At 44.7% G+C, this 27,063-nt stretch overlaps 2 protein-coding genes across 4 annotated transcripts in view; both read right to left on the reverse strand.

The window, feature by feature from the left end:
- The window catches only part of LOC119648203 (probable beta-hexosaminidase fdl), a 251,745-nt gene that overhangs the window by 193,285 nt on the left and 31,397 nt on the right, over positions 1-27,063 (reverse strand). Inside the window, exon 1 of one of the 2 annotated variants that reach the window (XM_038049833.1) lies at positions 24,525-25,302. The exons of the other annotated variant lie outside the window; for it this stretch is intronic. Coding sequence (XP_037905761.1) covers positions 24,525-24,553 — 29 coding nt within the window. The 5' untranslated portion in view covers positions 24,554-25,302. Of the gene's footprint in view, positions 1-24,524; positions 25,303-27,063 lie in introns of those variants that run through there. 2 annotated transcript variants of the gene reach the window in all.
- On the reverse strand, positions 5,807-6,810 carry LOC119648295. 2 transcript variants are annotated; one of them, XM_038049958.1, is made up of 4 exons: positions 6,523-6,804; positions 6,321-6,465; positions 6,135-6,260; positions 5,807-6,001 (listed from the first exon to the last, which is right to left on the reverse strand). In XM_038049958.1, exons 1-4 carry the CDS (start codon positions 6,654-6,656, stop codon positions 5,822-5,824), a joined length of 585 nt encoding a protein of 194 aa, XP_037905886.1. In that variant the 5' UTR covers positions 6,657-6,804; the 3' UTR covers positions 5,807-5,821. The 2 variants fall into 2 exon arrangements, with proteins under 2 accessions (XP_037905886.1, XP_037905894.1); XM_038049966.1 differs by lacking the exon at positions 6,135-6,260 and having other exon boundaries at positions 6,523-6,810.

Consider the following 27,063-nt stretch of genomic DNA (forward strand, 5'->3'; position numbering starts at 1 on the left):
AAATCCAAAAACCGTTTTCTTTTACTTTACTAAAATTATTTATTAAAAGGTAAATATGCATATTTCGGCAACTACTTGTTTCCTTCTTCAGTGCTTAGGTTTAGATCCAATCAAAAATCCACCATCGCGACGCCAAAATCACGAGTGTCTCACCATCAGCTTTGCAAACCTTCGCACAGCGACCAAACAAGCGGATATCTGCAGTTAGTGACCAACACTAGAGGGGGAGTGGCTATGGCATCGATTCCAGTTTCTTGTTGAAATCAAAGGCTCGAATCGAGACCTGCTTTTGTCGTCGACTTCAAACTCTCCCGGTCAAGAGAAACTTTTACGCAAGCTAGCTTCCTTTGAAAACTCTCTTTCTCTCTCGTACTTTCGCCTAGCTCTGGTCCAACCTCTGGATCGAACGTTCTTCGAAACTTATTAAATTTTCGTTTTTCTTTTTTAAACGTGACCTTTTCTTACCTATAAATTTCTTGGCCGGCTGTCTGTCTGTCACACGTGATTTTCTGGAAAACGGTTACTGCTTTTTGGACAAAATTTGGCAGCCATATGCGCACTGTGAAATTCCACCCATACAGTGGAATGACATAATTCTAGATGGAATTTAAAGAGGACGAGGACCTCCATACAAGCACTTTATTTCTCCAAATGTAGTCATGTGAGGTATCAAATAAAAGGAGTCCAGGGTTACTTTAAGAACCCAAATAAATACATCCCCGACATAGCGACCTAAAATGGAGACAACAGAGACATCATCAGAAGCCGAACAAAGGAAATGCATGAAACATTCGACACTCCTCAAAAAACAGAAGAACATTAAACAGGAAAAACTTCAATCGACATGCCTCCGATGCACAGATAATTGGGCACAAAAAAAGATACCGAATTAACAAAGAATAACAACAGCTAACAAATAAAGTCAGCAGTACTAAACTTTTTCTTCATTTTTTTCTGTGCTCCTAAGGTCAACCTGTTGGACCTGAGTCTGCAATGGAATGATCACCGGAGGCTATCTGGTACAGTTAGGATCGGGATAGCTCTCCGAGAGCATATGTTCCAGGAGAGTTCCTTGGGCATGTTCTCTTTTTTTGGTTTTGCGGTTGACCCCCTTGTGGGAGTTTCATGGTAGTTGTGCCCATATCACAGGTAGAGCTCCTCGTGGATTTAAGCGTGAAGTTGCGCTGTGTAACTCGGGCGGCAGAGGTAGGCCTCGCATGAAGGCTGAGCCTGCACTCAGTATAGACCAGTACCGCTGTGCCGACCAGGGCGGGGCTCTGATTCTGGTTTCCAAATCAATCTGTGTCCAATAAAAAACGTGGGAATATGTTCATACGGCAGCTTCTCGCGTTAAAACCTCAGAGCCTTCATATACCCTTAACGAGTCTTCTTTAATTTCTAAAATGCAAAATAGTAATGGTAACGCGGGACAGAAGATCCACGCCGGAAAATAATGAAAATTCGTTATCCAAAAATATGATTCATTTTTAATCTTAGTCAAAACTTATTTCTTCTAAAATATGACCATCATCATCATCAACGGCGTCTGGTATAGGCGGACCATTCAGCTTGATTCACCCAGAAAACAGAACCGACTTTAAAAGGCGTAGATCTACCTTCATGTTACAGATGTTTGGATTATGGGCACACATCTGCAAACTGTCGGGGACCTGACAGAAGGGCAACATGCCGTAAATGCGGTCAGGTACAGCTGCAATGAAAAGGCGCGACTGATGAGAGCATTGCGCACACTGCGGGATCGGGGCGGTGTCCAGTTTTCAGAGCAGAACTGGAAAGAGCTAGGATACGGTCAACATGATTCGCATCCTACAAATCAATATGCACCGGAGTGCAACCGCTCACGAGTTACTAGCGCAGTTCGCTGCGGAGACCAAAGCTGATTTAGTACTCATCAGTGAGCAGTACCGAAACAAGGGTCCAGTTTCATGGCACCCAGACATATCAGGTACTGCTGCCATCTGGGTTCGGGACAGCACCCTCCTGGGGGTTCTTGCCCAAGGCCGAGGGGACGGCTTTGTCTGGATTCGGTGTTCAGGGATAACGTTTTTTAGTGTCTATCCGCCGAATGAGACGATGCCGGACTTTCGTCGGAGGCTTGAGGCTTTGGAGGACGCTATCTTAAGCACGGCTGGGCGGATCCTGGTCGGGGGTGACTTCAATGCTAGGGCACTTGAATGGGGCATGCCTCACACAGATTCCAGACGGAAACGAATTCTGGAAATGGCGGCGAGAACAGGACTGGTAGTTCTAAACACCGGATCCACCCCAACGTTCCGGCGCCCGGGCTGCGAAGGAAGCATTCCAGACGTAACCTTCGCGTCGGAATCACTGGTGTCGCTGGTGGACGGGTGGCGAGTTCTGGAAGACTTTTCGGCAAGTGACCACCAATACATTGCTTTCGAAATGGTGGACACAAACTCTCGGTGTGCGCCACCCCAGCGATCTTTCTGTGTATGGAACGTCGCGAAAGTGAACACCGGGAAATTTGTCGAAACTTTGGAAACAGGTGGGGCCACGCTGAAGGGTACTCCTGGGGGCGGTGGCGCCGCGGCTGACACTGTCGCAAATTCAGTTATGAACCTGATAACGACGGTCTGCGGAGCCTCCATGCCCAGCAAGACATCGAGGCGTGGCAAACCTTCCATGTATTGGTGGACAGTGGAAATGGCAGAGCTCCGGAAGGAGTGTCATAGGCTCCGCCGCTTAACACAACGTCTAGGCAATCGGGGAGAGTCATGTACCATAATGATGGAGTACAAATCAGCCAAAAGGAGACTCCGTAGCGCAATAAACAAGAGCAAAGCTCGTTGCTGGCAAGATCTGATCGACGAGGTGAATGGGAATCCGTGGGGACTCGATTACAAACTTGTAATCCGAAAAATCGGGGCTCTGCGGAAACCCTGTTCACTTAAGGCCGAGCAGATCGACCGCATTGTGAGGGCACTCTTCCCTGCACACCCCGTATGGGATGGTGACGTCGGCGCGGAGAGCGCAGAGGACTGTCCACTTTTCTCTATAAAAGAGTTGGAACAGTTGGTTGGAGTCCTTTCTATGAAAAACAAGAAGGCGCCAGGACACGATGGTATTCCAGCAGAGGTATACAAACTGGTATTCTAACACCGGCCAGACCTACTGCTCGGCGCATTCAACGCTTGCCTGAAAGAGGGCATTTTCCCTGCTCGTTGGAAAGTTGCGAGGCTTGCGCTGACCCCTAACGGGAAAGGCGATCCCGAATTGCCGTCTTCATACCGCCCGCTATGTATGCTTCACATTGCTGGGAAAGTGCTCGAAAAGCTCATCAGAAGTAGACTCGCTGAAGCGATACGCGCTGCCGGGAATTTATCTCCCCGGCAGTTTGGTTTTAGGGCAGGGAGATCGACAATTGATGCTGTCATGCAGGTCGTGGACGCCATTCGACGAGCAGAGGCACATAGCCGCCGAACTCGACGGGTGGTGCTCGTCGTAACAGTTCACGTCAGAAACGCCTTCAATTCCGTAAAATGGAAGGACATTCTAGGCACACTAGACAATACCTTCAACGTGCCGAGCTATCTCTTACGGATTTTGAGGGATTATCTGAGGAACCGCTCCCTGCTCTATGAAACACTAGAGGGTCAAAGGTGGATGGAGGTCACGTCGGGGGTAGCACAGGGATACATCCTAGGGCCGGACATCTGGAACACTACCTATGACAGTCTGCTTAAACTCGACATCCCGGAAGAGTCGCGCCTGGTCGGCTACGCAGATGATGTCGCAGCGCTTGTTGCTGAACGCACTGTCGAACAAGCGCAAAGCAGACTCGGCATATTGATGCGACGGGTAAGCGGATGGATGACTACTCATGGTTCCAACCTTGCACTGGAAAAAACCGAAGTAGTCATCCTGACTAAAAAGAGAATTCCGACCCTGCGTCCCATATCGTTCGGCGAGTCGATAATCGAGTCAAAATCAGCGGTAAAGTACCTCGGGTTGACTCTTGACTCAAAGATGAGCTTTTCTGAGCAAATCCAAGCAGCAGCGAACAAGGCTGCGGCTGGAATTTCGGCGTTAAGTAGGCTAATGGCAAACATTGGGGGTCCTACGTCTAGTAGGCGATGTCTCCTGATGAGCTCAACGCAGTCTGTCCTGCTCTACGACGCAGAGGTATGGGCTCGCGCTCTTAACAAGCAGGTATATCGTAAACGCCTCGCGCAAGTACAGAAACGGGGAGCTTTACGGGTGGCGTCTGCGTACCGCACAGTCTCTGAACCGGCCGTGATGGTGATCGCGGGAGTTATCCCCGTTTCCCTTCTTGCTAGGGAGCGTCAGGCCATATACAAGCGCAAGGAAGATGAGCCAAGGGAGGTGGTTGCTCGCGAAGAACGGCAACACACTCTAGACGAGTGGCAGCTCTCTTGGAAAAATGAAACTAGAGGCAGATGGACTGCGCGGCTCATCGGCAACTTAGGTGCCTGGCTGAATCGGAAACATGGTGAGACTGACTATTCCCTTACCCAATTTTTAAGTGGGCATGGAAGTTTTCGGTCTTACCTGCACAAGATTGGAAAGGCGCGTTCTCCGGATTTTGCAATGGAGTTGTGGACGATGCCCACCACACTTTTTTTTCTTGTGGAAGGTGGGATGGGGTTCGTCAGCAGCTCTATTTAAACACAGGGGATCTCTCTCCAGACAACATTGTGGAAGAGATGCTGAGGACTGCTGACAGGTGGAACCGTGTTGCCCATTACGTTCGGGTCCTTCTCGTTGCTAAGAAGATAGAACTCGACCGGTGGAGGAGCCGGATGGCAGGGGGCTCCTTGAACTGATAGTTCCCTTCCTCGTCTCCCCTCCCGTTGGTGAAAGGAATTCCCTAATTTGAAGGCTCCGCAAGGCGGGAGAGTTCGGGGGCTGGCCCGAAGTAATGTGACAAACGGTTCCAGGCTAGCTCTCAGACGATGGGGAGGTGTTTAGTTGGTAGTCCGACGACGTACCGAATCGGGAGTCCAACACTGTGTGCGTAAATGCATTCCCTACTGCACCTACCCTACCCCAAAAAAAAAAAAAATTAAGGCTGAGCCTGCACTCAGTATAGATCAGTACCGTTGTGCCGACCAGGGCGGGGCTCTGAATCTGGTTTCCAAATCAATCTGTGTCCAATAAAGAACAACGTGGGAATATGCTCACGTGGTAGGTACTCGTGCTAAAACCCCAGGGCCTTCATATACCCTTAACGAGTCTTTTTTACAATTTCCAAAATGTAAACCGGAAACACGCCGGAAAATAATGAAAATTCGCGACCCAAAAATATGATTCATCCTTAATCTTTGTCAAAACTTATTTCTTCTAAAATATAACCATCATCATCAACAGCGCAACAAACGGCGTCTGGTATAGACGGACCATTCAGCATGATTCACAAAGAAAACAAAACTGACTTTAAAAGGCGCAAATCGACCTTCGAAATGTTTGGAAACCCTCAAAGAAATGAAATTTGCCAAACCAATCCTCCAGCAATGTCTCAAGCAGCCCGCCCAAGCCGTGAATCAGTCAACAAAGTATTTTTTATTTTAGATGAGCTTTATTTGCAAAATTTAAATTAGAATTACTTAAAATCTATGGAGAGGATTCCTTCTGACGATCTTTTAGGTTCCTTAAGCTTGTCAGGCTCATGAAAATAAGGACGAAAGCCATAAAATCCATATATAAAATCAGTGCTGTGTAAATATATTTGGCGATTTTCTTAGTGGAATAGTTTCCGTGTAGTAAGTCCTGACATTGATAATAAAAGTACTGAAATAAGAAGAAGAAGAAACTGGTATAATTAATCCCATGCAAGTTTACCATAAATTACCGCTGAAAATGTGCAAAAGCAAATGAACAAAGTAACAATTGCGACTGCCCGTAGCGAAATGAAAAATGCTAGAATCAATGCAGGCATCATATAGCATAATGTGATGAACATCAAGATCGTTACCACCCACCGCGGACTTTTTGGATGTATCTAAGAGAAAAGTTATAAACTTTGTAGTCTTAAGTAAGGCTCAAGTTGGGCTTGGATTTTTTTTGCCCCTCGGCCCTAGGAAAGTGCCACACTATATAATGTTGAAAAATATTGAATGTCGACAGAACCCTGCCTTGAAATAATACGATAAGACTCCCAGAAGCACGCAGGTAAAGGGACTACAGCAAAACCCTACGATGAATGCTATGTCTCCAAAAGCGGCCGTGAAAAACATTATGATCATTGTCAACGCCTCCACCTGAGGAAATCCAAATTATATTCAACAATAGCAAGGAAAGATTGAGGTATAGATACGTACTACTACCACCATCAAGATTATATTATAAGGTACGGTCCGCTGCACTTTAGAGTAGATTATACTCAAGACCATGCTGATAGCGTAAATGGTGATAGGAGCGAATATAATCATCCAGAATTGTTTCAATTTATCTTGGAATTCGGCACTAGGATGGAAAAATAATTAGTGTCAGTTTGAAAATTGGAGTCCTCAATATACCTACATAATCATGACTGGAATTGATTGAAGAATCGTCGCCACCAGTAATGCCAAAACAAGCATGGACACTTTTATCAAGAAATCCCATCGTTCTTTTGAATTTAAATCGTAGCTACTCTCCTCTGAGATGACATCCATTTGTAATTTCAGACAAGAAACACGAATGCCAAATTATAATTTTTAAAACGTATCAATTTTGAAATAATTTACAATAAAACAGGACGAGAAAAACTGACAGAAGTGCAAATTCACAATATTTAGTAAACTTCGAACCCTAGAGTGCATAAGCACCTCAGTGACGTTTGTTGAAGTAGGAAGTAGGTAGAAATGAGGTCTACGATTTTGCAGGGGGGACTGCCAGCAGTGGATACTCTGGAAACCCTTTTTAGGCTATTTTTTGTTGAGGATGCTGGGACTCCTGAGTCCGCATTCACTTGAGGAGGTGAAGCAGCGTCCGATGAATTGTCTCTGCCCTGGACGAAACTGTCAAACAAATTTTTCGATAAACTTGGGTGTTTAATCCAAAAATAAGGAGTCCGTGGACCACAAGAGAGGAAATGAGTTGCTTCCAAACTAGTCCCTTCCATCATCAAGTGGATACGGACTCAGGACTCCCAGCATCTTCAACAAAAAATAGCCTAAAAAGGGTTTCCAGAGTATCCACTGCTGGCAGTCCCCCCTGCAAAATCGTAGACCTCATTTCTACTTCAATACAATTCGCACTCATGTCGTGTAGTGGAGCGATTACCACCTGTCGTTACTTTCGGTCACGCTGCTCCCAGGGCAGAGGTGAGGTAGCATCAGATGAGTTGCCTCTGCCCTGCACGAACTCGTCAGTCAACTTATTTGATAAACTTGGGTGTTTAACCCAAAAAAGGCGGAGTCCTGGACGAAACTGTCAATCAACTTTTTTCTTTTTAGTCTAGTTGCTTAGACTTTCATCCTGGTTTTAGAAGGTTAAGTGCAGGATCCAGGCTGTGAGGAAAACGCTTGCTGAGCTGAATGCGGAGTTTAATCCAATCAAGCGTTTTCACAAGAAAACGGTAAATATGCACGGGAGGTTCACTATTCGTTATAGCGAATACCGAAATTTTAATGAGAGAGTTGTTCTTCAGTATAAAACGCTATATGTCCTTATTTCATCATTATCACCAATGGCGCCACAAGCGTTGTTCGATTTTAACTTGCTGCAAACGAAAGCTCCAGATGCCCAAATCACGTGCCAAGGCTGTCTAGTTCAGTTGGTCACACTCAGCAAATTCTTGGCAAACCCATCGCACCACTCATGCCGGGACTCATCTTAACGTCTTCTACCTTTAGCCTTCCCGGACAAGGTCCTCCTCGTCCATTTGGATTAAGTGACCCACCCAACGCAGCCTGTTCACCTTACTTTGAACCTACCAAATCCTATCTCCACTTCCACGTGAAGATCGCTGGGAATTCCAAGAACAAACCGCGTCGATTCGTCCTCCAGATTGGAGGCTAATGTAGTGCTGACAATCCTTCCCAAAAAACTATATGTCATGAAGCAACTAAAGAAGTATCGGACTGCATTGAATACACGGCGGACTCCACATAGAAAAAGGACAAGCGATTTGGCACATGTTAGCATGCTTTCCACAGATTTCTCCATTAGAGAACATAAATCTGATAAGGCTACCAGAATCCCTGTCTCCGTCGGGACTTGATTGATGTAAGAATTCGAAGTCTGTGACTTCTTACCACTTGGAGATACTGACATCCGTAACTTCACTCTTAGGCTAGTAGTCAACTTCTATAAGCTATCCAACATGACGAGGTAGTATCCGAGGGGAGCGATAAGCAGTTGCATTCCTTTTGAAGACAATGCCCTTTCAAAGTTTACCTTCGTGCCAAACCAGCTAAATATAGAATGAAAACCGTGGTGATCAGCGATTCGAAAACGTTCGCTTGTATACCGCAGAACAGTACCATCGAAGACGCTTCTCTCACAATTTTTCAACGATCCGTGCAACTCCGTATCGTAAACACTTTCCTGGTTCGATTCCCACAAAATTGGTGCCGAAACCTGAAAATTCGAGAGGCAAAGAAGTTAGGTGAATACGTGGACACGTTTAAAGAAAACCATGGAAATTCCGATCTGTCATCTCGTTGACAGATAATAGCAACGAGGCACACTGTATCCTGCGGAGTTAATTTTTCACAAACTGCTGAGAACGACACACTGACAGACCCCGCCCGCCGCAGTAGCTTAAAGGGACATAGAGAAGCGAGTTCATCTACTACAGTAGCAACTAGACGGGGTGAAAAATGCCTAACACGTGGTAACGCCTATCGTACAGGATCCTTCCCAGACAAAGCATCCGTCCGATGAGAAAATCGGCATGAAAGCCCCTCACGTCGTAGAATATCTAGAATTTTATACGGAAGACGTGGGCTCTTGATTTTCGAAAGTGGAAGCCACCTTTAGCATTAACTGAATCACGTGCGAGGTATCACGGGACCAGATTGTAGGAAAAATGTCGGCGCACTACTTGCAAGATCAAGATCTTATACACTCTAGCAGAAGCAGCTACCGGAGTATGTCCGTTTTGTGGTCACGGATATTGGTAAGAACACGGTCTTAGACAAGTTGGCGGAAGCTACCGATCGAATTGCAGAAATACAGCATCCACTGGCTATCGCACCGGTGCAGTAGGCCCGTCCTAAACCGACAAAGTTGAGTTACTCCAGTCTGAGCTGTTATAGGTGGTGAACCAATGAAACGAGATGAGTGTAGAGCGATGTCCTAGACCAAGCGATAGGGATCGAAAAGCCCGCTCAAAATTCCGTAGTTATCTGAAGGGTTGACGCCTCTATGCAAGTGGGAAGCGTCGTGCCGTTGGAAGCAGGAAAACTAGAAAAGTTGCCTCGCATTCAGGCGTGTTTTCAAAAAAACTTTCTTGATTTTACTGGACAGGAAGACGTGGTTCAAATTACTCTCATAGATACAGGAACCAACGTCTCATCACTCCTGCAGATAAGAACAAGAAAGCATACACAAAAAGCTAATTTAACACTGCTGATTCCGCACCCAATAACACGTTGCCGGAGCAACAACTGGTATCCGACCCTGCTTTAAAAAGGAACTCCAGATATTCCGATTTTGCGCCGAGGTACACCAATTTGGCCTATTGGTGAACATAAGACAACAACATATAATTGACGAAGGGACAAGCCTTATAGCATGAGTAAAAGGACTGACAATAACGGCTCATCAATTTTTGCCTTAGCATTGACAGAAAAATACCAGATGTATTGCGTCACGGCCAGTCCAGGGGAGGTAAAAAATGGGAGAGCGTTCCACTACATTACATTAGCTACATTAGCTCCACCAGTGGCACAACAAGCCCGCAAATTAATCAAGGAAAATCTCCAGATGGACAAGACAGAGTTAGAATTTATGATTGTCCAAGGAATCTGTCGCCCGTTTAACAGCCAGTGGACTAAACCGCTCCACCTCACGCCCAAGAAAAATGGTACTTGGCATCCGTATACCGGCCATGTATCTAATCGCCTAGCTGCAGGACTTTTCGTGTAAACTCAAGTCAAGTAAAATCTTTAAAATGTGGGACCTCACCAGGACGTATTACCAAACATCGGTAGCACCAGAAGACGTATCCACGGCAGCTATTATCATCCACTTTGGGCTGATTGAATTCTGAAGTATGACATACCGTCTGTAAAAATGCGGCACAAACTTTTCAGCGATACATAGACACCGCAATCAGAGGACTCCAATTCGTGTACATCGATATCCTAGTAGCGTCAGCATCATCAGAACAGCAACATCAGCACTTACCTATCGTTTCCGAGCGATTTCAGAAATTTGATTTCCACATGTAGCCAAAAGCATCTAATCTTCTATTCACCCCCATCGTGAAAGGATCTTCGTTCAAAAGGATCTAGTAACGTAGTTACATGTATTCACCAAAGTTGGCAGTGTGAGGAAGCCTCTGGAGCGTCCCTCCGAATAGGCATTCAGAGTAATGCAAGGTTGTAGCGGACTCTGACGAGTTTACCTAGAGCGCATCCTAGAGATCCACTTAAGAATGATCACGGAAAAGTCGATCTCCTCTAAATTTGAGCACGCCTAACTAAAAGGCACACCCACATAGATTGCTCTCCGCGAGGTAATTCGCAGTATTGACATGTCGTTACACTGCAAATAACATGCAATACTATAGCCAAGTATGAGTGCCAAAGCCATCAAAGAGGTTGTAACCAGGAAGTGAGGAGAAAGGGTGTCTTGGATAGGATCGATTATTATTATTCTGTTAAGGGAAAGTCGCACCGCGTCCTTGAAGAACTATTGTGCCCCTTTTACTGGTTATAGTGTACCTGTTGATCATAGTATCTCAAGCAGGCTTGTAACCGTTAGGAACTTTAGTATGTTCCCCACTTCCAGATGTTTCAGCTTTGCATCTGGTATTAAATGTTCTCCCAGATGTATCGACCTACTTTGCACAAGTGCCGGACACTGTCCCAGGACGTGCATAGAGGTTTCATCCTCCTCCTCACAGAACCTGCAGGCAGTGTCCGTAGATATCCCTAGCTTCCCTAGGTGATAGTTCAGCCGACAATGACCAGTGAGAATTCCCACTATGATTCGGAGGTTCTTTTTGGTGAGGTTTAAGCAATTCTTTGTACGCATGGGTTCATATCCTACAATAAGCACCCTGGACTGCTCCATCCCTGGTAGGCCCGCCCAATATAGTTCCCTCAACCGTTTCTCTTCGTTTCTTAGATTCATAGCCATGAAACCGTTTCCGATTCCACAGAAGGGTTCTGGCCCGTGTAAAGGCATCCCTGTTCCCTTCTTGGCTAGTTCATCCGCTACCTCATTGCCTTCCAACCCAGCATGGGTCCATGCTACGAACTGGAATAATTTAATCTAATCTGGATCAGAGCTGGGAATAGAGAGACGCTTGTCTATGTATGATAGTATGCGCGGGTGACTGTTAAGGGTTGAATCTACTTCCACTACCTGACAGCCACCGACTTCAGATAGCGAAGACGCACCATAGGCTAAGTCGGGGAGGATATGCCCCTCCTACAGCAAAACCCGAACACAAAACTTTTTGGGCCTAAGGCGCCCAAACGTGTACAGGACTACGGTGATTCGCATGGGCTAAGAAACAAAAAAATCAAAGAGATTCCATTTTACTAATTTTTTTTTTATTTTCGGCTAATATACATATTTCGGCGACTACTTGTCGCCTTTTTCATTGCTTGACCTTCAATCAAGAAAGAAATCCAAAATTGTTCTATTTATGTTCCCTTTCCTAGTTATTGAGGGGACAATTAAATCCTCATTTCGTCCTTCCCTCCGATCAGTCGTCTCACAAGTACGTCTTCTATTCAATTTGAAAAATCAAGAATATCCATTGCCTGATCTCTGTCGAGAAGTGCGTCTTTCGGGGCTCCAGACTTTCGACCACGTCTAATTTTGCACGGGGCATTGGCTTATAGGGTGGTGAAAGGGTAATATAGGTCCCAGGGCGAAACGTATATTGGTACTCACGATGGAGCATTAAACCTGGGAAACGCCTGCTCAACCGACACAACAGCTCTACTGCCAAACCCTATCTCCACCTTCACGTGATGACCGCTGCGAGCTCTTTCTTAACGAAAAACTGCAGACGGAGGAGGATGAAGGCGGGTCCCCGGCCCAAAAAACGGAACAAATTGTACCAACTGGTCCTCCAGGTTGGGGGTTGAGTAGGGCTGACAACCCTACACGGAAAACCAACATTACGAAGCCACAGAAGGAGCCTCGGACAGCATAGACTTTAGAACGACAAACCTGGCAACGACAACGGAATAACAATTTACGCATTTTTTCATGGATCGTGCACTCCCTGTACAGATATGGAGCTGCCAAGCAGCTAGCCGATACCCTGTGGAGATGCGTTGGACAGGGACCCCTGACGCTCATGATATCGCTCATAGACTTCGTTGTTATGTAGGCTACGGAAGGGCAATATCTATGATAGAAAAAGAAGACGAGGCAGACCCTGCCTCAGATGGAACGATGGCGTAGGTCAGGACGCCAGACAGTTTTAAGGGATATCGAATTGGTGTACCTCGGCCCAAAACCGGGGTTCTAAAGTTCCTTATTAAGGCAGGCCTAGATCGGATACCGGTTGCTGCGCCGCTGATGATGATGTATTGGAGACCATGCCACCATGCCACCTTATAATGTGCTACCTCAAATTTACGGAGAAAAGGAAGAAACTTTCAGGGACGTTCCTTCCGATTACCTAGCTGAAGCTAGAGGCAGGTTACGGACATTAGGTAAACAGTTTTTGGAGGCCCAAAAGAGACATGTGGTTGCAGGAGAGCTGTTATCCTTCGTCAACGCTACGGGCTAGCCCTGAAGATCTGATTTGCTCCCCGTGTCCTTCCTAAAGTGGTCACCATCTTTAGAATTTTTGACAAGAAAATGGCACAACATAGTGCCCTTGGGAATGCCCGCTTATACCAACTTACTCCTTCATTTGAAAGTTTTTAATCTGGGATTAGTTATATTTTACGTTAAATAAATGAACAAATTGGAAGCAGGGAATATCGCAGATTTTAATATAAAACCACAATAGATAAGGATTCAAGTGCTCAAGAATGAATCCTTTCGTTAGCGAAGCACTAAGATAAGATAGAGCCATCATATATGGGTCGATGTAATAAAAGCGAAAGATACCCCGAAAGCTTCTCTCTCACTTAATGAACATGTTCTCTAGCGCTCATGTTTTATCGATAAATAACGATCAAATTACGATACATGACGCCATGTCTTCACCTAGTGGAGTCGACAATTTCCAAGGAAAATCTTGTTCAACTTCACACACATAAAGTAAACAACATATCGACTCGTAGATACAACATCAGAACAGAACAATGCATAGCAATGCACGCTTGTACTCTATCTAATCTAATTGCAGCGACCTTCATTCGTACTTTCCAGAGGTTAAGTACGGAAAAGTGGAAAATTGCATCAACAGGTAGGAACTGGGTTTATGTCAAGTTTAGTAGGATTTCGTTTAAAATATGTTGAAAGGTTTGAATCAATGAAGGGAGAAATGACGGAGAAAAGTAGAGAGAGCGTAATGAAGTTTGAGAGCTTTTATTGTTCGGATATAAGCAATTTCTATTCTAGTCATTGCATTTCAAAATAGTTTTCCAGGAACCTGGATGTCGTGATGGTAGTCGGAAATTTGGTAATTAGAAAACCAAAAATAGGCAAAATTTTCCTTTAAAGAAGATTTTTTTTTCTTCTTCATATACCGATATTTCGAGAACCAGTTGCTCTAAGTGAACCGATCCCGAAGTTCTGGTGCTCTAAGGTGGCGAGGAGGAAAACCACAAGGAGATTCTCCATATGTAGCACCGAAAAATAATGTATTCATATTGATTGCTGGTCACGATGTGTACGGCGAATGCTCCATGGTCTAATTAGGGCTTTCAGACCCGAGTCAGCACGGGACTCTTCTGAAGTGACTTCGGCCCCGAAGCCTTAACAGATGTTATCTGGTACAATGAGAACCGATATACCCCTCTGTGTCTCAGGAGAACTCCTGGTGCATGTGCTCTCAAGCCACTTATTAGCAGTTGGTGCCCTAATGGGAGGTTCAGGGGGGTTGTTGTTATATCCAAGCGGGCATAGACATTGGGGCCTCAAGGGTGGAGTTGCGCTTACAACCCAGATGCCGTACTCCCTAGTTCGGTGGTGAATACTGACCCATGTACTCAATATAGGCTGGTACTGTTGTTGGTTGTCACAGCAGGACCCTAATTGAGGTCACAAAATCAATCCATATCTTGAGAAAACCGTGGGGTTAAGTTGAAACGGCGGGTGCTCACGTTAAACCAGAAGGACGTTGTCCCAATGTTCTTTGGAGGATTTCATTTTCCTTACCCTCATGCGCGAGAGTAGCAATCGCATTCTCTCTCATAATTACCGTCCTTCACTCCAGTTTCCTAAAATAACGATCCACGGCTATCAGCCTAGTAAGTTATTTTACTTTAATTCTGTAAATCATCTGCCACTCAAAATTACCCTTAATTATTATATGATTCGTCTCCTACTTTTCTAATTGTTGTTATGTTTCCAGGATCCATTTTGGGTCCCTTACTAGTTTTATTCTTTACTAGCTTACCCGGCAGACTTCGTACCGCCTCAACCGACAAATAAAAGACCTAAACTTTTGTATAAAATCATTTTAAAACAAACAAAACGAATCCGTTTTTAATAAAAAAGCATATTGTGAATGAAGCATGAAGTTTTATTATTATTTTCGACACATCATGTTGCTTAATTACAAAATAAAGTTTTCCTGAGATACTGGCTATTTATAAGGTTTAAATTTGATATTGACAGACACAGACTGCTATGATACAGTTTGTTAATCAATTTAAAGCTTTCTCATAAACTGTATTTTTTGTTTTGTTTTTTGGTGCGTAAATAAACAAAGAAGGCGGTTTTCCGACAGGCGAACACGCGACGTATAATTGTCCATGCGCGAAACAGGGAAACTCCAAGTTGATTCCGCAAGCTTCTAACGACTGTCCTTGCGATTTATTTATGGTCATCGCAAAGGCCAGACGTAGTGGAAATTGTAAGCGTTTAAAATCGAATGGTAAATCCGTTGGAATCATCGGTATCCGCGGGATCAAGACATCCTCTCCTTTGTATTTTCCTTTTATGATTGTTGCCTCAATGACGTTATTCATCAGCTTTTTCACAACCAGTCTTGTTCCATTGCACAGTCCAGGTTGATTAATGTTACACAGCATCATGACAACTGACCCTATTTTTAACTGCAAATTGTGAGGTTGTAATCCAGACAATTCCAGTGAATTTAAAAACTCCGTGAGATAGTTGACTACGTCATCCTGGTTCATAATGGTGTCGACTGATTTGAAGGAAACCAACTGTCCTGGAAGAAAATTCTGAATTGTCGCATTGAGATCCTCGACATCTTTATTTTTCGCTGCCAATATTGCTCGTTCACCCAGCCAATTATCGTTATTGAACTTTTGCGCTATATCTGGGAAAACACGCTGAATAAGCTCCTCTTTTGAGTCTGTGATGTGACAGAAATCTGTGGATAACGTGATGAATCCGGTCGAGGTGTCCACTGCAACTTTATTATTTCCAATGTCTAACAACTGCTTCGCAAACACATTCGCAGTTTCATCTTGTTGCAAAAATACTCGCATGTTAGTTGTTAATTGGAGTGTCTTTACATACTGCCACAAATTCGATGATTTTAGGCATGCATTTAGTTCATCAGCAACAGTTGATCGGGGAATAACTGGAAGAGTCTGACGAAAATCACTTGACAACAGAATCATGGCCCCACCAAAAATAGTTTGGTTGTCATGAAGATCTTTCAACGTTCTGTCCAGTGCCTCCAGTGACCTCTTATGGGCCATTGTGCATTCATCCCAAACAATCAATTTGCATACCTGTAGGATCTTGGCCATTGCGCTATTTTTGGCGATGTTGCAAATTGGTGTTTCGGTAATTTGCGTGTTTAATGGTAATTTCAAGGCAGAATGTACAGTTCGCCCGCCTTCTAGCAGAGTCGCAGCTCTCCGGATGAAGCCAACGCTGGAGCAACATCATTTCGCGATCTGATCCTCGCCAAAAGCAATGAAATTAAGAACGTTTTTCCGATTCCTCCGGGAGCATCGAGGAAATAAATTCCTCCAGATCACAATACTTTATTTGCCATCAATAAACACATATCTTCTATCATGATCAATGTCTGATTGTAAATTTCTGTAGTCATTTGTAGTGTAGGATTCAAAGTTTGACGGCGCACACGATGCAAAACATCCTCAGACATGTCATTTCTATACTTAACCCACAAATCTTTTGGATTCGAGGGGAAATATGTCGATATGATAATCGCAGACAATGTATGAATTTGATGCGGCGATGAAGATATTACGGAATCCTGGAGCGTATCATCCCAGTTAGAATCGTTCTCAAGTAAATGCAATAGTTGGCATGCCTCACGGTAAGTCGCACTTATATAGGAAGAAGAAAAGTGCTGTTTTTAGGGTTTTACCGGCAATTATTCGAATTTTCTCACCTTTTAAACCTCCCCTAGACCTCCACGAACATTTCAAAACCAAGATAAGATAAATCCGTTCAGCCGTTCTCGAGTTTTAGCGAGACTAACGAACAGCAATTGATTTTTATATATAAAAAGATAAATGACCTCCCTTTCTCCTCGCTTGCCCTTACCACAGTAGATCTACCATAGGCAGTACCCTTACAAAAATGACCCCACTTGCAAATGTGCTTGCAGAAGCTTATCTGTACACATCAGAGACGCTAAACAAGGAAAATGCATAATCTTCGTCAAATCGTATTGGTAAGAGAGAGATCGGTGAGCTTTTGCTATTCTGGTACTACGGCGTGCTCACGCATATAACAAAAAGCTGTTTCACGTATTCACTTATACATAAGCAAAAACTTGCCAATCTCACCAATACATTGGCAAGTCCGGGCGGTATGTCAAACACAGCTGATCGGGTTTTCGGTACATCTCGCTCATGCTCAAGGGCAAAACAATTTGAAATCGTGTGTACTCGCACTGATTTCCCCCTTGAGGGGCAAGGGGGAGTGAGGTAGCTGTCTAGTATCTAACTGTGCCCTTACTTGGATTACCCCGATGGACTTAAATTTTCGTCGGCATCGCCCCATGAACCCATATCTCACTGTAATCGAACACTCTGGTTCATTGGTTTTCTGTTAATTTGTTGGCTCTAAATGTCAGCAAATGTCACTCAATCTGCTACTCGCGTAAAGCTTCACCAATTTCCGATTCCTAGTCTCTCATATCTAAAGTTCATCCAAAACCATAGCGTAACCTACGATGATAGGTTCGCTTCGACAATCACTGCTTTAATGCTTCCAGAAAGTCGAGTTTTATATTGTTTTCCTCTTCTAATTTCGAATGACCAACGCTCCTTAACACACTGCAATCCCCTCATTGGAAGCATCCTGAAATATCCCTCTGTGACCTGGTTCCCTCCCGCAGTTATAATAGTTTTAATTATGAAAAAGTTCAACCAAAATTCACCCGCGTCATCAAAAAGTACTTACTCATGTGGTCTACTTTAATCATCTCCACTCGCTTACAAAAATGGAGAATATTTAACGTAGCAATAAACTCTCTTTAAACTGGTAGACTTTTTGCGACTCTAGTGTTTGCAATTACCACGCCGCTTCGAACAGCACATTCAATTTCACTCTACGCTTCAAACGCACTATTCGAGTAGCCCCGCCCATTCGACTCGTTTTTCGAAGATAGTCTTAAGCGCAGTCTGCGTTTATTTCATTCTCCTTTTTGGTGCGATTCCTGCTATTGTCTACTTTGTAAGTCAAGTCAGATTCAAAATTACCCAAGGGTAGGTAGGTAGGTATCAGTGGCCGCTTCGAGGAGCCCAATTAGCGCTTTGGTACGTCGTTTTGATGCCACAAACTCCTAAGGCCGTGATTGTTGTTATAGGAGCAGGGAGGCAGAGTCCAGCCGGCTCGGATCTTCAGAGCAAGCCTGTAGCATTCACGAAGGAAAGCAGCTCTCCGACCCTGCAGCTAGAAATCTCTCTGAGGTTCCCAAAGACTGGTTTGCCCAGTCTCCGCAGCCTAACTCTAGCCAGAGCTGGGCAATCGCAGAGAAAGTGCATGAGGGTTTCCCTTCCTTCTCCGCAGCTTCGGCAATGCGAGTTGTAGGGTATGCCGAGCCTAGCGGCATGGTCCCCTATGGGCCAGTGCCCCATGCAGACCGCCGTAATCTAGAATGCATTTGCACGCGTCTGGCACAGGAGCAATCGTGATCGGGCGATATTATAAGCGGGCCAAATTCTCCTTGGCTTGGCACAGCTTGTAAGCCTTTGCTATCTAAGGCCCGCGGCCATGCGAGTAGATTCCGCCCTTGACAGTCACCAGCAAAGACACCAACTATACCCGCCGAACTACAACCAAGAACAGAGCCAGTCCCCTCACCCGCGGCTCCTAGGTAGTGCAAGTAGACTCGGCCTCCAACAGCCGCCAGCGGAACACCGACTGCATTCGCCGAGGGACTGCCAAAAGCAGAGCCTTAGAATTATCCAAACTCCATTAAAAAATTGGCCTGGAACTCTGTAGTAGAATATTAGAAAAAATCTGAATTAAAAATGGAACAGTCTGAATTTGGAGTGGAAAATTCTGAAATTGACTTGGCAAAATCTAAAATTACTTTGAAAAGTTCCAAAATTAGTTTGGAAAATTCTGAATCAGACTTGTAAAACCTATATATACACGAAGGGGGATCGATCACCAAAATGAGCTCTCGTGAGATCGAGGAGAGACGATGAAGTTTTTTGAGGAAGACATATTTTTTGCGACACTACGGCAATATGAATATTCAGACCGTTGGAGATATAACCTAGATTACCTAATGGACCACGGAAACATGCGATGCTACTATAACCAGAAGGCTCCTCAGCACTGGTAGAACAATGAAATCTCAATACTGCGGGCCGCATGTTTTCAAAAAAATCCGATAGGGGCGATCGGGAAAAGAATTGCAAGACAGCCTCAATGGAGCTCAGCCGAAAACAAAGAAACTGCTTCAGGCAACTATACCGACATAAACCCTTGTGTAGGGACGCGCCTTCCCAAAAATATTTCGCGACTCATGTTTCCTACTCACAAAAAGAACAAAGTGCAATCGACAGCCTAACCTAACGAATACGCGATACCTTACCGAAAACATAATTCTGGACTTACTATACAATGGGAAAGATAATGAAAATAGTCGCACTGCTACCCATCCCTATTGAAGCGCCATCATGGATTTTGGTGTGCCTACTCCACTGGGGATGCAGTAACATGACTGTGAACATGGCAGAAACACAGCGAACTCAGTGACGAGGAATGTGCCATTTTGACTCCGCCAACTGGAACCCAATTAAAGGCATACTAGTTGAAATAGAAGTTCCTACGATGCATAGAGCCTAATAGAAGGTGTTTTCATCGCGACATAATACAAGGCTCAGCACTGAGCCCTCTACTGTGGAATATGATAATATAAAGAAGTGTCCCTGCCTCCCGTCCTAAATAGCATAGCATAGCACCAAAAGGATGGCAAGGTTTACGAGACGGAGATAATGAGAATAAAGATATCGTTGCTGAAAAAGACTGGGCTGATCCTGGTTGCTTAGAAAACAAAAATGGGTTTGGTTACAGGTCATAAAAAGGAAAGAAAACTGTCAAATGGAAGTCAGTAACCAATGATGATAAGGGGCACGTAGGATATGCAAGTGTGTCTCAGTGTGGAACACCTTCAGGATAGTCTCAGACTAGGAAGCGTGTATTACTGCAGGAACCCTCCCGATGGTCATGCTGACCAGTGAGGCACGCTGCTTCTACAAAAAATCGAAAAATGAATCTACCTGAAAAGGATACGGCTTAACGAAGAGCGGCAAGGCGAGAATCGCCGGAAAAGAAGCAGCAACCGTGGGATGACTTGGAGGGGGGTCGTTGAACCCGCTAATTCCCCGTTTAGAATAGTGGATCCAACGACGACACGGCGAGATCAACTAACATCTAATATCTAATCCAATTCCTGTCAAGGAATTGCAGTTACAGGAAATACATGTATCGCTTCAGTTTGAATGATTCTTTCTTTTAGCCCGAATATATTTTAGTTGCACACCTGGGGACTGGGAGCATGATATGTTTTACTGGTGATTATTTTACTCAGAGAGGAAAAGCCTGGAAGCTTCTCTGAAAATCAGCATATTCAGTCAGAACATCGACGAGGAAATGCTGAAATAGGAAGCGAACCTTTGCGAGGGGAACTCCGTAATCCAAAGGATTTATACGTAGCTTGGGAAAGTTGAGCGGACATTGTTACATTGTTCCAAAAAGCATATGAAATGGGCAATTCTTCTTCTTTTTCTTCAGCCTTCGTCCCGTTCACAAGCTGGGTCGGCTCGTCGTGATCGGTTCCGCCATTTGGCTCCATCAAATGCCTGATCTGGATGAAACCTCGAAGCTTTTAACTCCCCATCTAGTGTATCAAGCCACCGTTGTTTCGGCCTATATTTTGGTCGCTTGTCATCGACTTCGATGTTCAAACCAACCTTGGCAAGTGAATTCTCGTTAGCGCAGTTTTTCCACGATCGATGCAACCCCATAACGATCTCGGATATCCTCATTTCGAATGTAATCAAAACGTGTCACGCTACTAGTCAAACGCAACATCATCGTCTCTATTACCGCAAGACGGCGTTCATTATCTTTTAGAGTCGGCCAACACTCAGAACCATAGAGAGGGACAGGGCGGACGACATTGCGGTAAATTTTAAATGTGAGACGTTCGTTGATACGTCGATCACAAAGGACACCAGTTGTGGAACGCCACTTCATCCAGGCTGCGTTAATGCCTGAAGCAATTTCATAACGCAGTTCTCCATTGGCTGATAGCGTTGACCCGAGATATTTAAATCGTTCAGTTCTGGGCAGATCACTGCTGCTGACAGTGATTGTGCCTGTTTCATGGGGATCGGTCGTCAAAAATTCAGTTTTGTTTAAATTCAATCTGAGACCGTGTTGCATGAGGCGATCATTCCATTTTAGAACGAGTTGCTCGAGATCATTTTTGCTATCAGATGCTAGGAAAACATCATCTGCATAAAGCAGTGTGTAGGGCGCTGGACGTTGGATACCTCGTGTGACGGTGTCCATAACAATACCAAAGAGGAGTGGTGAGAGGGCACTTCCTTGATGAACACCAACAGAGATACGGAGCGGTTTTGATACACCCGCCATACTTCGAACTTTACTTTTCGGATCGTCGTAGAGCAATTGAACCCAGCGCACGAGTTCTTCTGGCACGAAGTGTTGTCGTAAAGCATACCAGATGAGTTCGTGTGGTACTCGGTCAAACGCTTTCTCGAGATCCAGAAAGGCAATGTAAAGAGAGCGATGCTTCTCACGGTGTTTCTCCATGAGTAACCGCGCAGTGTGTATTGCGTCAGTAGTTCCGCAGTTCTTGACAAATCCGACCTGATTCACGGTTATTTCAACGATTTCGCGAATACGGTTGCCAAGAATGCGTTCAAAAATCTTCATGATATGGAAAAGTAACCAGATCGGACGGTAATTTGAACATTCTGCTGGACTGCCTTTCTTTTTCCATATTTAAATTGTAGTACTTTCTTGCCAGTAAGATGGGGTTCTTCCTTCCTAAATAACCCGATTAAAGAATTCACTGAGCCACAGTCTTAGGTCGCAGTTTTTCGCTTTCCAGAGGTCAGATGCGATGTCGTCAGGTCCTATGGCTTTCCCCGATTTCTTTCGTTTTATTGCCTCCTCAACTTCAGTTCCACTGACAGTTAAGTCCTTGAGGGTTTAACGTGAGCACCTGTCTGGAAGACTTAATCCCACGCTTTTCTTAAGACACGGATTGATTTTATGACCACAAGCAGAGCCCCGCTGAGACATGCAACAACGGTACCAGTCTATACCAAGTGCATGGCTCACCATTCATGCATACACCATTCATGGTGTATGCATGATACCTAAATCTCTACCGAAATAAAGAGTACGACACCTGTGTTGAAACGCAATACCACGCCGAGGCCCGAAGATCTCTTCTCACTTGAGCATAACCACAACCCCCATGAAACTCCCACTAGGAGGCCTACCGCAAATAATCGAGCTGTACTCACATACAACGGGAGTTCACCCGAAGTATGAGAGTCCAGGAGCTATCCCGGTTCGCATGATAACAGTATACCCCTGGTAAGCTTTCGTGACCAATTTGCCACTTCAGATGAGTCCCCGTGCAGACTCAGGTCTGATCGCCCTGATTAAGCCTTTGGAGCATTCGCCTACTGCATCACGGCCGGCAAAGTGAATACTGCGTCTCCCGGTGCCACCACTATGGAGGTTCTCCTCGTCAACTTGGTTTTGGTTTGGCCGACAGGGTTGCCGCCCCGTCTTCGTCACCGCCACCTCTGAGCACCAGTTGCGCTGACTGCGAGTGGAACTAGTCCAAATGTCGGCAATGATTTCAGAAGTGGAGGATGAGCAAATTCTTCAGTTGAAATCTGTTCGAAGTATTCTCGTCATCTATCTGTTGCGGCTCGACGATTGGTAAGCAAAGTACCGTTCTTGTCAGTAACGCAACAGAAGTATTCGATACCCTTTGTGCGTTAGTTACGACTTTTGTCAAGTCGATACAGATATCTCGTCATCCCGAGTGTCAAGTTTATCGTTAAGATTTTTGTAGTGGTCCGCTCGGGTCACAGTGACTGCTTTCTTTGCTTCCCGGTTGGCATTCTTATAAATTTGCCAATTGGCCAGTGTTTTATCGTCGAGAAATTTGTGGTAGAGGCGTTTCTTTTCACGGACCTTAATTTCAACATCGTCATTTCAAAGCCTCGATATCTCGGTTGATGTACCGCTTACCGGCTTGGTGATCCCGAGGGCTGCAAAGGCCTCTTTTCATCGTGAAATTTCCAGAAGGCATCTTTCTCAGCATCAGGTCGACCTGTCTGTGGTGCGTACACAGTGAAGAAGTAAATAGCGCGATCAGCCAATATAATGGTGAGCTTATTAATTGCATTACGGAAATCTTCTGAGATGGCTACCAAAATAGAGAAGTTTATAGCCATTTTTACCGCGTTCGCGTTCAATGTCGCAGCTTTTGGCACCAGACCATCCGATTTCTTGGAGAGTGCAGATATCAATGCGCCTTTTCCGAAGGGCTCTTGCGAGTTTCTTGGTCTTTCCAGTTAGGGTGCCAACATTTAGCGTGTAGACAAGTTTTTCTTTTGTTCGGACTAATTTAGTTCCGTCCTGACGCCGTCCATGCGTCAAGAACCCTTGCCCATTTCTCGACAGGACCGGGGTACGTTCTGCCGCGTCGACTGAGGTGGACGCCCTAGCATTTTTCCGAGGTTTATTACTCGATCCGATCATCTTATTTCTAACGACATTGGATGCATTTTCTTGGTCGGCCTGTCACGAGACCTGTCACCAAGGGAGATCAAGTAGGATTTAGGGTAGTGGAATAACTCCAACTATACTCTATTTATCTCTTCCCCTGATCTTAGCATTTTATTTTTGTTTTACTGAGGATAGTGCAAAGTACATTACCTCAAACCCTCCTCCTTTACCAGGGCTTGGGGTTTGTTTTACACAAAACCTTAAACAGGAAGAGTAGCCCAGAACCAGCCTCATGACATTTGACGCCACTATTTACCATCGTCCTTATGTCAAGTATAGCTTTGCCTTCTCGACTGACGAAAGTAAATTTTTAACCTCTGGCGCTGGCACAGATGGTTCATTCCAGTCGCTGTCAATCAAGGGGATTCGAATTTCGTTATCGGACTAAGGTACATGTTTCAAGTGTCTGCAGACGACAACTCCAACGAAGCTCAATTTAGATACTGCCAGGCCACGCAAAGTCAGTTGTCACCCCTGTTCTGACAATGGGATCTAGTTCGATGCATATTCTTCTGTCAAAGCTTTGTGTAAAAAAACTTTACTCAATAACAAATGGGCAAGTGACTCATTAAGTAAGCCAGGTTAGCAGAAGTTCGTAGGAAACTGTAGGTCCAGGATTCATAAAAAGTGAATATAGGAGATCTACAAAACCTTTCATATTAGAAACTCCAAGCTTCCGGGGCCCAACTTGTTTCCATATTCATAGAACAATAATATCCGAACGACACTAATTGTATCCCAGACTCTAATAATTACCAGCAATTAAAGTTGAGTAGATTGCAAATATTCACATGATAGTGTCTATTGCACTATTGTGGTTTGGAATGCTTTTTAGGAGGTTGGAACTGCTTACGTCCTTATCACACCAAATCAAATCAGATAAGATAAAATGGAATGATGCTCTGAATTCTCACTTTGTTGATGACTTAAAATCAATCACAAATACCCCAAACCCAAAAGCAAATACTCACCTTCGAAATATATAAGTTTTGACAAGCATATTTTTAGAAGTCTTCACTTTGCAAGCCCAAAGCTGAAGGGGATGTTTTCTCTGTTCTAGTGCTTCCTTCGATTCTCTCGCTCATAAATAATTATAGATCTGAGATTCTTGACCTCAATATACTCTAATCTGTGGCATCTACTGCACTTATACGATCCGGCAGGGCTTTCTTGATGACCGTACCCGTACCCGTACCCGTTCCCACCTTAGGACATTTCACGTTGCATTTTGCTTGTAGACACTCCGACATGCATTCGTAATATCAGATATAAATCGAGAGACGGAAGTGGTCGCGCCAACGTACTAGCGAAGCGCGTGAATACCGTCAACTACCACCGCGCACTACACCATCTCACAAGAGGTTGTCGAAAGGCTATTTTTATGTAAATTAATTGTTTTTTCAACTGCCCATAATTGAGGCTCTTCCTTAAACTTCTAATTAGTTGGTGGAACCCACTTGGCACTTTAGAGGCACTATATGGACACCGATGCACGCACAAACTGGCTAAGGAAAATTAGCTTTCCCAATTGTTGGAGAGTATCTTACGCTGTGTAGAGGCAGCGCAACTCACAGACTCACCAGCGGACCCTGCGCACATCAATGGGTACTGAAAAATCTATTTGATCGATTTGCGTTTGAGGAAGCCCCCTAATAGCCCGCAACGTCTTCGACTCCGATTTTCAAATTATTTCCACTCGAAACCGCTGGGCTCACTGCAAGTACCTTCACTAAGTGAGCGCAATACTGCGCTTTCTTCACAATAGACGCTGTCGTCGGTAATGACTTTGTTTGGCTTTTTAATGCCTTTCCTTAGGTGTATCTGTCCGTGCTATCTAAACAGATACAGGTGGTGTACTTATGGGTACTCGCCTCCATTCATATGTTTGCTTAAATTAGTAACAATAGCTTCTAGTGACTGCTGGGGCTAGCAGCTAGCATTCTCCGACAATCCGCAGCAGGGCGTATTTGTATTAGGATTATACCGTACGCCACTCATCAGATTGAATTATCGCTTGTGGCGTTTTAATTGAGCTCCTCGGTCTTGATCCGACTTAGAGCAATCCACTCGTTTCTCAGGCGGGATTAGATAGTGCATAAAAGGTGGCAAAGACTAGCGCAATTGTCCGATGGTAATGCGTGAAATAAAGGCCAATTCGACAAATCAAGGCAAAATCCAATTCGTCATAATGAAACTTTCATTATATCTCGCCCCTCCGAGCAACTTTCCATCGTAAGGTCGAAACTCAATTTTATTGACCTCGATGCTTTCATGAAGTTCAGCTTCTGAAGATGGCCGGAGTCAATCAATAGTTCAGATTGATATACGTGATTACGTACACTGTCTGTGCTTTGAATGCGGTTGAAAGTAAATTACGAAATAATTGGAAGTTAGAAATGGCTAGAAAATGAAAGCATTCTGGCAGTTTCTGTTTGCTATCGTCACTAGGTAAGGCACACCAGAAACCCCTGAAGAGGGGAAGCACTATCGAAAATGAGGAAATGAAAAAAAAGTTGCAATTTGTTTGCCTAGCTACGAAGGTGGATGCAATGATCCTCAGATTGAATGATTTGCAAAGAGTCAAATAGTCCCAATTGATGGATCAGCGCAATTTAATGACTGGGTTAAGTCATTATGATCAGACCATGAGAAGCTAAAAAACAAAAAACCTTTCAAAAAACCAAAATTAAGTCTCGATCGTAACGATCCAGCCCAGAATGTAGAGGCAAACTAAACTCATCGATGGAGAACCTGAGTTTAGACTCAGATTCTCCAGTTAAACAAGGGGGAACCAATCTGATTGGGACCCAGTCCTTAAAGTTGTGTCGGCGCTCCTGGCCCCGGACTCCAATCGGCGCCACTTGCTGATGCTAAAGTCTTGCCCATGACTAAGCATCTGTCCTCGGACAGGAAACAGTCTCCAGGCAAATCACAACCCGCGGACTTAGCCAAGCTTGAGGGGAAAGGAGCATCAGAGGCACCTGCAGCTAAGACAAAACCGAAGCGGCAGCCGTCCTCGGACGATCTCAACTCTCCGACAGAAAAGGCAGCAAAAAGGGCTCAGCCGGCAACGGCTAAGCCTTCATTTGCAGCCAAGGTTATGGCGGTCGAATCCGTGTGGTTTATTCCTGACTCCTCCCCTATGCCTTGTTATAGCCCAAGGAACAATTTTGACTTCTGCAGGGAGCGCAGATAGGAACCTTATGTCAACTATCACACCAAGCGTGGGATCATTCTCGGAGAGACTGAAGGTAAATTAAATCTAGGCTCCAATTTTTCGTCAATAAGTTCATGGTTATTCCGACCTCAGGGTTCGATCGATTTTTTTTGCTCATTTTCATGGATACGGAAGGGAAGTTCCACTGCCTCCTTGAAGAACTATTGTGTTCTTTACTGATTTTAGTATGCCTGTTAACTACAGCATGCAGAGCAAGCCTCTACCCGACAGGAATATTAATACCGGTCCAACTTAATACCAGATGCCAGGTTAAAACGCCATCTGGCATTAAG

Source organism: Hermetia illucens, chromosome 1 (genome assembly GCF_905115235.1).
Source record: "Hermetia illucens chromosome 1, iHerIll2.2.curated.20191125, whole genome shotgun sequence".
Taxonomy (NCBI): domain Eukaryota; kingdom Metazoa; phylum Arthropoda; class Insecta; order Diptera; family Stratiomyidae; genus Hermetia; species Hermetia illucens.

Excerpts from the sequence above, each read along its gene's own strand:
- LOC119648295 (XM_038049958.1), bottom strand. The coding sequence starts at position 6,656 with ATGGATGTCATCTCAGAGGAGAGTAGCTACGATTTAAATTCAAAAGAA. Across the intron at positions 6,466-6,522 it reads TCAATTCCAGTCATGATTAT|TGCCGAATTCCAAGATAAAT; the intron begins GTAGGTATATTG and ends TTTCCATCCTAG. Across the intron at positions 6,002-6,134 it reads TCTTATCGTATTATTTCAAG|ATACATCCAAAAAGTCCGCG; the intron begins GCAGGGTTCTGT and ends CTTTTCTCTTAG.